The sequence below is a fragment of the Cynara cardunculus genome, assembly GCF_001531365.2.
Source record: "Cynara cardunculus var. scolymus isolate 2C chromosome LG 3, CcrdV1, whole genome shotgun sequence".
Classification (NCBI taxonomy): Eukaryota; Viridiplantae; Streptophyta; class Magnoliopsida; order Asterales; family Asteraceae; genus Cynara; species Cynara cardunculus.
Genome location: NC_037530.1, coordinates 32,283,202 through 32,294,455, shown reverse-complemented (window position 1 = coordinate 32,294,455; position 11,254 = coordinate 32,283,202). Strand labels below are relative to the sequence as shown.

The window sequence follows — 11,254 nt, the reverse complement described above, 5'->3', positions numbered from 1 at the left end:
TTTTTCACTATTTTACCACTTTAACTAGTTGTACAAGTAATAAGAATGTATCCAACATGTTTTATAAAAGTTCAAGAAGTTATTTAACATGTTTTAGATTGTTCAAGGACTTATTTGCTCCAAAAATTGTCCAAGGAGTTATTTAACATTTTTTGAAATGTCCAAGGACTTATTTGTTCCAAAAATTGTCCAAGGACTTATTTAACAAATTTTGGAATGTCCAAGAACTTATTTGTTCCAAAAAATTGTCCAAAGACTTATTTAACATGTTTTGAAATGTCCAAAAACTTATTTGTTCCAAAAAAAAGTCCAAGAACTTAATCATTCCAAACAAGGAAGTCCATTGGTTTTTATTGTACTTTTCCCAACAAATAAAAGTTATTTTATGTTTATATATATATATATATATATATATATATATATATATATATATTACGGATATATATATTTCTCACCACCACCACCACCACCACCACCTGCAGCCACCACACCACCACCACCAAAGATTTTTTTGTTCTTCTTCAAAGAACCATTGATAAAACTCAAATCTGACACAAAAGATTCTTTTGGAAATCAAATCTGGAACTATTCGATGTACCCAAATCAAATTGAAACCAGTGTGGAGGTTCAAACCCAAAAAAAAAAACTTATATGGAGGCCAAACTACTCGTTTCTAGAATCACCATGAACTCTAAAAACAGATATGGAGGTTCAAACCCAAAACTGAAACCAAGAAATCAAACCTAGAAACAATTCAAACCCAAAATCGAAATTGAAACACAGCTCGAAACCAGATTTGAACCTAAAAATGAAATCGATAAAAGATTCAGATTTTTGATTTATGCCTCCCCTTTCTCTTTCTCTCTTTCTTGTCAAACGTCTTGAACCAAAACCAAAATGAGATCTAGAGATCAACGTTGTTCCTGTCGAGCCTTGATGGATACGAGAAGGGCAAATCGAGAAAATGAGATGTATAGGAGCAGATCGAGAGAACGAGTGGAGATCTTAGGGTTTCGTTGGGGATGGAAAAGACAGTGGTGCTGGTGGTTCTCAATCAGGGACGGGCCCAAATTTTTTTGGATACGGTGACACCATATAAAACGGTTGCACCTTCTAGAATAAAACGGTTGCACCTTTCACGAATCTATTTTTTTACCTTACCACGGAGGAACAATACGTTGGCACGTGCCACCTAACCACCCCTCTAGGTCCGTCTATGTTCTCAATCATCGCAGGTGGAGGTTTTCAGGGGGTTCGATTGGAGTGGTGCGGGGACGAAGGCAACTAGAGAAACAAGAGGTTACCGATGTTTGGGGGGATCATTGTTTAATAGGATAAAGACAAGATTAAGAATAAAAAGACTAAAATATTATTGGACTCAACTGTGTTAATAGACTGTTTTTATTTCGTTAGAGGGAGAGACTTAATAGGTGTAAAAATACATACCAGGAATACCAAATCTGTATTTATTTTGATTTTGGGACCAGTGTGGGTATAAAATGTAAACCACAGGGACCAAATTCATAATTTACTCTAGTTTAGTGATGGCCAAAAACCGGTCCCAAGTTTTTTCATAACCGGCCATAAACAGGTCCTGGCGTAATCGGTCCCGGTCCCACAAAACCGAAAAAATCCATAACCGGTCCTTGGCTGGTACCGGTTCCGATCCTCCGGCAGTCCTGGGCTGGGCCGGGCCGGTTTGGCCATCATTACTTTAGTTTTTAATGGCTATTGGGCCTACACATAATGGGCCTAGCAATGTTGGTAAGTTCTGAAAGCCTGCGATCTGTTTCATTTATCATTGGATTTCTTGTGGTCTCGAACTGGTCGCTGTCAGATCTCTTCGCCGACGTTGTCTGTGTATATATGTACGTCTATCCCACCGTTTCTTAACGGACAACCAAACTGCTTATGTCCAATGGATCTATGATTCCGGCGGTCTCGTCCATGATCATCATATTGTGATTCCTAGGTAAACGATCTTCATTTTTTTATCCAGCTATGATTCTTCTTCTTCTTCAGTCTTTTTGGAAAATCTTTGATTCCAAGTAAGGTTTTATTTATTATTGTGATAGGAATTAATCTGTTTTTCTATAGGCAACGTGGAATTCGTTCTTTTTTTAGCGATTATGAAATTCAGGAAAAAAGGGGCGGATGTACCGATGTGTATTTGTGGTATTTTGATGTGATTGATTGATCATATGTTCGCTTTTTATGTTTGGATTCTCATGTGATATGAATGTTTATGAACTGAATATATTCTGATATCCGACTACCCGAGAGAGTATCTTTTTCTCTTAATTTCAACGTGGGTTTTTTGGGGCGTTGCCCTGCCTTTTTGAAAGATTTTTGGAACATTCTTCTCACGTTGTTAATTAACTGCAAGAATATTCGTTTATGCAAGTGTTCGTACATATATCTTAGTTGCAAGAATGCATTTTGATGACCTTGAATTATATCAATTCTTTAATGGAAACTTGACAATAGAATCCCTCCATCTATGGACTAAGGGACCTTTCTGTTGTTAGTGTGCTCCTTATGGTTCTACTTTTGTGCATGAAACATATCATCCAAGAACATGGTTTTATGGATTTTTATCATATCTTGTTTTTCTTCCTTCTAATCTCTCTATTCAGCTAAAGTCAGATAAGTAATGTAAGTTTATGTATTTAATAGTTCACAATCAATATACAGTAAGCCTTGCACAATTTCAATGTTTGTGCTGCTGATATTGGCTTGCCTTATCCATGTCATTTGTTCTAACTTTAGATGTTGATATTATTGGTTGTAAGCTTGCTTAGCAAATAACTTAAAGAAAGCTACCATATTCTGTATTGCAAGCATGATTGTAGCCCTTACTTCAACATTATTTTGTTTCTGTATTAGTTTTGTTAAACTCATCTGGGAAACCTATAGCAATCTGAGATCGATGTAATTGTGTAATTTGTTTCATAAGCATGAGTGAGGAGAGAGATTGAGACGAGGCAACTTTGAAGGACTCAATTAGGCGTCATGTCGAGGGCTTGGTTTTCCTGAAGATCTCAAATAGTTCCTTGTGCCTTATTGTGTCAATGGTTTAGTGGTAGGTACCACTTTATTCACTACTAATAGTACACTATTGTTGCTCACAAATGGAAGATATTGTAAAGCTTGTTTTCGAAAGTAAATATCAGCAGAATCCAGTTAAGTTAAATATTTCTCGCAGCCTTATTATGAATAAATTGTATTCCTGGATCATTGCTTGTCCCCTAACCAATGTTGCTTAAGCATCCACCATACCATGTCAATAACTCATTCTGGTGCATTGGCCAAATCCAATTTTTCATCCCAATTATATTCAAGATTATTTCTTTTCCAACAATTGAGCTGCTGCACACTGATGTTCATTGTTTATGCCATTGTTTTTTCTCCTTGCCTAACATTATAAAGCAACATTATTTTCACACTAATGTTCATATTCATTATTGTCAATGTATTCTACTAGACCCTAAAGTTAGCTGGGACTGTTATTTTCTTGGATTGTAGCCGTTGATCACCTAATAACGAGCTAGGTAGGAGTAGAAGACACAGAAACTTCCATAAAACACTGGGCTCTTTGTATTTGCAAATAGTGGTTCTGCTTCCTCCATCTTTTCTTTGCTTGTACATGGAAAAGAAGTAAGAGTTGCTGTTAGGTAAGTTAGTTATTTATTTGTTACAAGTGTAAGAAACTACTTTTTTTTTGGCCTTCTATATGTATCCACCCATGTGAAAAGAACATAAATAATGCTCCCTATGCTCTGTGTAAATTGTCATACTTTGGATGTCAAACAAACAACTTTTATTTTCAAATTTGACATCAATATATTCTAAATTTTTTGGAGACTGGTTGATAACTACATATTTAGCAAGTGCTAGAATTAGAAAAGGATTGTGTTAAGATTTAAAATGATATAATAATAATAATAAACAAAGAAGAGAATGAATGGACCGTTTGATCTTCCTGAAGCCAGGGTTATGCTAGGGGAATGGTTTTAACTCTCTCGGTAATCATAGCCTGGCAACACAATTTTCTGTCATCGTCCCCTTGAAAAACTGATTGGTAATCTTTGGCCAGACAGATAGTAGTTACTGCTGTGAATTTTTTAAAATATGACCACTGGGACATGGAAGTTGCTTACACTTTCTTATATGCCACTCTTGTTATACCTTGTTCACCTTTTGTGTTAAAAAGATTCTGTTCTATTGAGCAGCACAACTACAATATCAGCACCATGTTCTTGTTTTTCCTTTCTCTAATGACAAATATTCTTACTAAAAATCAACCTTGGAACTTGAAACAATCAACTTGCATGAACCCTATGAGAATTGCATGTTCATCTAAGTTCTTAGTATGAACTACATTATATGGTTAAAAAGATTTTAATGTTGCAGGCATGGATCTGAGCATCTGCTGCTATTGACTCTGTAGAAGGTGAAGAGATTTTGCTTGTAACAAAGCTTTCTCATTCAATATGTGGAGTTTTGCTTCAAATGCCATTGCGGGTACCTCTGGACTGAAGAATGACTCTGCAAGACCAAATCAAGCTTCTTCAGATTACTCTGATGATGACGTCTCCGTAAATAACAGCAGAGAGGAGGGTTTAGAGTGCCCCATTTGCTGGGAATCCTTTAATATTGTGGAGAATGTGCCCTACGTATTATGGTGTGGCCACACGCTTTGTAAGAACTGTGTCCTTGGACTACAATGGGCTGTTGTGAAACTGCCCACTCTTCCAATTCAGCTCCCTTTTTTCATATCATGCCCATGGTGCAACTTGTTATCATTTCGGTTGGTTTATAAAGGGAACCTCAAATTTCCACGAAAGAACTACTTTCTCCTTTGGATGGTTGAGAGCTTAAATGGTGATAGAGTCAAGTCCCATTCTTCCTCTTGTGGTGACCATCTGCCAGTACCTGCTTGGTCTTGGACTCGAGGTTTGATCAGTAATCAGCCTAGCCATACTAATAATCTAGTGTGCCCACGTGTTCGCGAGTCTAATCGCCATGATGATTCTCGATCTACCCATCTGAATACTGAAAGACTGCACTCATCTCTCCGTAAGTCCTTAATCTTCTTTGTTCACTTGACGGCCAAGTTCCCTCTGGTCTTCATATTTCTACTCATTGTTTTATATGCCATACCTGCAAGTGCAATCATCTTAGCTGTGTACATCCTCATCACAATTCTATTTGCTCTGCCATCTTTTCTTGTTCTTTATTTCGCATACCCAAGTCTTGATTGGCTGGTAAGAGAAATCATCACTTAAGGTTGCATCTGGCTGTCTTCTTCTTCTCTTTCTTTTTTTCAATTTGGGACTTCTTTATAGCACTATTTTGCAATCTGCAATCTGCAACTACAAGTATGCCATTTTTGGAACTTGTTGAATCCTGGAAAAACTAGGGGTGGCAAGTATCATTTCTAGTATATTAGCCATCAAGTGTCATGTAGCTTCTATATGCCTGTAAAAAGAAGAGTCTGTACTCTCTACTTTATGACACTGTGTATATTTTTTTCAATATGATTGCTAATTTAGTCATCTTTTTGGTGGGATTTTACTGTTTTTGTCCTTGTATTCAGCTGATTTATGTGCAATATTCAGGTTTTTATTGGAATTATGACTGGATTGTTGAGATATATGTATTAGCAAAGTGGAAGAAGGCACCATTACATTGCTTCTCTATTTAAGAAAAATTTGGCCTCATTAATTATTTAAAGACTCATAAGTGTTCTAACCGATTTTACATACGATTCCAAACTCGGAGGGCAATTAAGTAGTTTTAAGTTCAAACTTTTTGTTAGTGCAATCAAGGGGGAGGTTATGTCTACTTTCCATACACAAAATCTGTTCTTCATGAACCACAAGAATGGTGTCTGATTGATTTGAGCTTGACTTCAAAGGTTAAAAGTACCTGGAGGTCTCAGGTTCAAATCCAAGGAGAAATAAAATCTCCTTGTGGCCACGGAGGTTCAAATACGGTGACTCCGGACTATCTGCAAAACAGTTGGTCGCCATGGGATTAGTCGGTTCGCATAGCGGGTTGGATATCCAGGTTAATCAAAAAAAATATTTGTTCTTCATGAATGTATCCCAAGATAATTTAAATTCTTTATACAATCAACTTTAATCTTTCAACTCCTTGTATCATTTTATCATTCATTTAATTGTTAGTTCAAAATTTTTAGAGTAAAATTACTCTTAAATAACTCAATTTTGAAGGTAAATGTAAAAACAAGATTAACTGTCTTTACCTTAATCAAATGATTACATGATGTAATTAATAAATAGTAAAAATACGCATCCAATCACCCCGTTAATCCAACAACGGGTACTTAATACTTGAATTAGAACATTCAAATTTCTTCATAATCAATAGTTTCTTAAATTAAGTTATTATCATGACTTGTGAGTACATTCGTCAACTCTTGGTAAGTCGTTAGTCATACCCAAAAATTAGATTCAAACTCAGAACCTCTGCATTAATATGAAATAGTTTCAATCATTAACGGTTTTTAAGGAGGCATTCCATATAGGGGCAGTTATGGTTGTCGGTAATCAACCTTTTACTAAAACATGAAATAGTTTTAGTCACTTAAAGGAACACGTCTTCATGTTGATTTTGTATTATGCTTTGAGGGTACTTTATGCTCCTATCTATGACGGAATTTTTTTTTATTAACCTGGATATCCAACCCGCTATGCTAGCCGACTAATCCTAGGACGACCACCTGCTTTGCAGATAGCCCGGAGTCACTGCATTTGAACCTCCGTGGCCACAAGGGGATTTTTATTTCTTTTTGGATTTGAACCTGGGACCTCTTGGTACTTTTGACTTTTGGAGTTAAACTCAAACCAATCAGGCACCACCCTTGTGGTTTTAAGATGGAATTTTTGTAACAACTGTTTTTGAAACGTGAAGAACGTTAATCGTACAGATTTGATTTATATCTCATGCTTGTTGAATTAGGTTTTTCTGTATCAAGCAACTATTCATATAAAATTTGATTGACATTTGTGGAAAACCTGTATAAAATCCATTGAGGTTGAATAGAACGTTATTTTTGAGGGACAAACTAGTCTTTTCACAAGTAGCATTTTGTTTGGCCTTTTTTCTAATCAGAAAAGAGAATTTGCCGTTGACTTTTTAACTGTCTTTCACCACATGACCACAAGAATTTTCTGAACAAAACAACAGAAACTGAAATCCCCATTCGTCATCATCCTTTTTCAAGTTTTCAGTTGCTGTTTAAAAATGCTGGTCACAAGGTTTTCAAGATTCAAACGCAAATTAAACAGGTTTCGTTTTCTCTTTAATTTTATCGAAAAATGGCCTCGTTTCGGTTCTATATTTTTTATTTGATTAACGAAACCCGATTCAAGATCTTGGTGAATGATCCTAATTGATCATTTCTATTTGGTTTGATGGCAAATTTCCCAATGATTTGAATCAAGAATGCCATAACCTGTTCTAAACTAGAGTCAGTTTTTGACTTCCAATTGTCAAAATGGACCATTTCCATGCCTCAAAATCAGGAAACACGAATGCCAATTTTGTATGTTTGTAATAGAATATGAAGGTGTTTTCTTGTAGCTCAATGTGTATGTGACCTATTTCTGTAAAACCAAAATGATTCTCAACAATTTTGAAGTCAAATACTAATTCATTTGACTCTTGAAAAGTCAAAGATGGGATTCCTAATGAAAAATTTTCAGGTGCTAGCTAGAACACTTTAGGAGGAATCATGTTGCTGAAACCATGCCCCTCTCTTGGCTTAATTATCACTGAATTCTAGACGGTAATACGTTAAATCATCGAGCTTTCTATTACCTTAATTGTTTGTGTGTAACCTTAACCATGTTTAATGTTCTATAGATTTTCAGGATCATGATCTCATAAGTTCCCAAGATTTTAGATGACATGTTCTTTCTAATCACAAGAATTCGGTAGGTTGGTTTTATCTGAAATCTGCTTTCTCATCTAAATTACAAACCAGATATGAATTTCGTAACGTTTCTTTAGGAATTTGGAGAGATAAAACTGTTCTTCACATGAACCTTACACGAAAAAAGTCACCTGGGACCTACAGAATGGAGTCCTCGGCGCCAAAAGTTCTAAGTCGGTATCTCAGAGGTCCAATGGGTTCATGTCATGACCAATGCAAATGTGTGATCACTACACAACCCACTGAACCAAAGACGATAAATCTGTTTCCCAAAAGAGTTCCAAAACCGCCTGAAGATCGAAGAGTTATAGATGTAGATCATTCGCTAAACAGAATCAAGAAAGCACCTTCAGTCGTTCCCAAGGCTCCAACGCGAATAAATAATGTCAAGAACAATAAAGTTGTTAAGGATGAAGGTTTAAAGAGAGATGTCTTCAAATTCTCCACCAAGAAAGACGTTGCCATTGAACCAAAAAGTCGAGATTTGAAGCCAAAGACTCAGGTTTCAAGAACTTCTAGAAGAAGACACAGTGATATCTTCCAACCGATTGAAGATAAGGTGCCCCCATTAAGAGTTCCTAGAAGACGACTTAGTGATGTTGGATATAATGCATCTTCGGTTCGAGGCTCGAGAATCATCAAGAACGAATCAAGAAAAGATTCAAAACTCCCTTCAGGTATGAACAAGAAATCTAATTCTTCTCTAAAGACTTTTGTGTCGAGCCCGAAACCAGTTGCGAAAGTACTGCTACCTTTGAGAAGTTATAGAAGTCTCCCAAAACCAGAGCTTAAGGGTTCAAAAAAGTTAAAGCCCACGAAAACCATTGGAGTCAAAGTTGTGCCAGAGAAGACACTGCATGTCATTAAAAGAACTAAAAGCCAAATTCCCATTTCGTCTACTTCTTCTTCTTCTTTGAGTTCTGAGGAGAAAGTTATAGCATGTAATGGGCTGAAAGAATCATGTTCACCATTGATGGAAGATAATACACCTGCAACAGATGGTCAACAGGACGACAAAATAGCAGATTCAGAAGATAAAAATGCAAAAGAGGTTCGAACGTTGGTGGTGGAAACTACTGAAAGCCAAATTCCCATTTCGTCTGCTTCTTCTTCTTCCCCCCCATCAATGGAGGATAATGTCCCCGCAACAGATGGTGAATACAACGACAAACCATCAGATTCAGAAGACAAAAGTGCAATAGAGAAAACTACTGAAACTGAAAGGCAAATTCTTCCCATTTCGTCTGCTTCTTCTTCTTCCCCATCAATGGAAGATAATGTCCCCGCAACAGATGGTGAATACAACGACAAACCATCAGATTCAGAAGACAAAAGTGCAATAGAGAAAACTACTGAAACTGAAAGGCAAATTCTTCCCATTTCGTCTGCTTCTTCTTCTTCCCCATCAATGGAAGATAATGTCCCCGCAACAGATGGTGAATACAACGACAAACCATCAGATTCAGAAGACAAAAGTGCAATAGAGGAAACTACCGAAACTGAAAGGCAAATTCTTCCCATTTCGTGTGAGGAGGAAGTCATATCAAAGGAAGATGACACCCCTGCAACAGATTGTCAAAACGATGATACCATAGAAGATTCAGAAGAGAGAAGTATAAAAGAGTCGAATAGGGTTGGAAAGTTGGTGGTGGAAACTGAAGACGGTTCTCTTGGAGTTGGAGAGCTCAGATTCAGAAGAGGAAAGGTGGTCAGCCCTCAGTCGGAGAACAGCAGCCCAAGAAAAGTGCAGTTCAAACAAGGAAAAGAATTGGAGGAAAACGAAAGTGGGAAGGGTGAGAACAAGAGTTTGAGGAGAGTGTCATCTGATGGAGTGATAATGAGCCCTGAAACAAGTCATTCAATCAACGTGGATCTTAAACACCAAGAAGTGGTAGAAAAGAAAGACTCTTCAGGTTCACTGAACAAGGTTATCGAAGAAACTGCTAGCAAACTTATCCAAACCAGAAAGAGCAAGGTCAAAGCTTTGGTGGGTGCTTTTGAGAACATCACTTCAGGAAACAATCTGACTCCTTAACTGGAACTACTATTTTCTTGATTAACCAAACTAGTTTTGATCTCTCTTACTCGCATATTCCGACACTTGTAGCTTCAAATCCCGAAGGTCTAAAAGATGGTTAGAACATACTTACACGGCTAGTATTCTTATTGGAGATCCCACATTGGTTGGCTATCAGGTGGACTGTTCGAGCTACTCTGACGATCAGAGCAAGTCATCGTGCACATGACGTTCATAATATTTAAAGAGCTTGTTATTGCATCAAACTTCCATGATTGATTTAGGAGTCGTTTACCCCAACATTTATCCATAAAAATCAATTCTTTAGCTTATTTTACCGGGTAAGATTGTAGTCTATCAAAACAGTATCGTATACTTTGATGGGGTTGTATCCAAGCTTTTTTAGGCCTTAGACCAGGTCGAGTTTTCAATTAAAAATCATACTTTATCTAGACTTTGAAAAAAACTTGGGCTGGCCTGGACCTCGACACGTATTTACTAGGAGACCTGTTAAGAGCTGGGCTTTTCTCTTGGGATTTTTTCTGCCTCAAGACCCCAATAACGTGAAGATGGTGTTTGACGTTGTAGAATTCTCCGGTTGCTTCATTTGATAACGTTACCCTTGGGAAGTGGATTACGCTTCCATAACCTAAACGAGAAGGAATTACGTAGGGTTTGATTTTTGAAACAAGTAATAAAAGACAAAAATATTCTTCATTTTCATCCATGTGATATGTCTAACGGATTATTATTTGAAGAAGGGACATGATAGGCATATTGGACCATCAATAATTGATTCAAATTAGTCGATTTGATTTGGTTTGGTTTTATTATAGAACGAATGGGTTCGGTTAAGGTTGAAATTCATTTCACCAACCAGTCAATTTAGTTTTTTTCGAGATTTTTAATTTCAAATCAACCAGTCAAGGGGATTATTTTATTCCTCCTTGGATTTGAACTAAAGACTTCCTGGTACTTTTGACATTTGAAGTCAAGCTCAAACCAATCAGACACCACTCTTGTGGTTTAAAATATAATTTTTTATTTGTGAGAATATTGATTTAAGGCATGAGACCAAATGAATCTAAGAAGTGACAAGTGGATTTCATATATAATTGTAGTTGTACTTTGAAGATCCAAGTTGTACTTTGTTCCTTATTTATTTTGTTTGAATTTAAACAAGAAAATGCATGAAGGAACATACTCAAATAATGGAGTTAATGATTGAAATGGAAATGGAAATGGAAATGGATATGGAGTAGATGTTGGTACAG

The 11,254-nt window shown here is 36.7% G+C and overlaps 2 protein-coding genes across 7 annotated transcripts; both read left to right on the top strand.

Moving 5' to 3' along the window:
• Nucleotides 1–1,857: 1,857 nt before the first annotated feature.
• Nucleotides 1,858–5,626, top strand: LOC112508798. 4 transcript variants are annotated; one of them, XM_025113566.1, is made up of 3 exons: nt 1,858–1,972; nt 3,526–3,674; nt 4,414–5,626. In XM_025113566.1, the coding sequence occupies exon 3, from the start codon at nt 4,494–4,496 to the stop codon at nt 5,286–5,288; it is 795 nt and encodes a 264-aa protein (XP_024969334.1). In that variant the 5' UTR covers nt 1,858–1,972; nt 3,526–3,674; nt 4,414–4,493; the 3' UTR covers nt 5,289–5,626. The 4 variants fall into 4 exon arrangements, with proteins under 4 accessions (XP_024969334.1, XP_024969333.1, XP_024969335.1 ...); XM_025113565.1 differs by having other exon boundaries at nt 2,957–3,674; XM_025113567.1 differs by lacking the exon at nt 3,526–3,674 and adding an exon at nt 2,098–2,175.
• Nucleotides 5,627–6,911: 1,285 nt separating this feature from the next.
• Nucleotides 6,912–10,332, top strand: LOC112510232 (protein AF-9-like). Of its 3 annotated transcripts, none has more exons than XM_025115572.1 (2): nt 6,912–7,816; nt 7,894–10,332. In XM_025115572.1, exon 2 carries the CDS (start codon nt 8,070–8,072, stop codon nt 9,996–9,998), a length of 1,929 nt encoding a protein of 642 aa, XP_024971340.1. In that variant the 5' UTR covers nt 6,912–7,816; nt 7,894–8,069; the 3' UTR covers nt 9,999–10,332. The 3 variants fall into 3 exon arrangements, with proteins under 3 accessions (XP_024971340.1, XP_024971338.1, XP_024971341.1); XM_025115570.1 differs by having other exon boundaries at nt 6,912–7,964; nt 8,041–10,332; XM_025115573.1 differs by having other exon boundaries at nt 6,912–8,640; nt 8,962–10,332.
• The last annotated feature ends 922 nt before the right edge of the window (nt 10,333–11,254 follow it).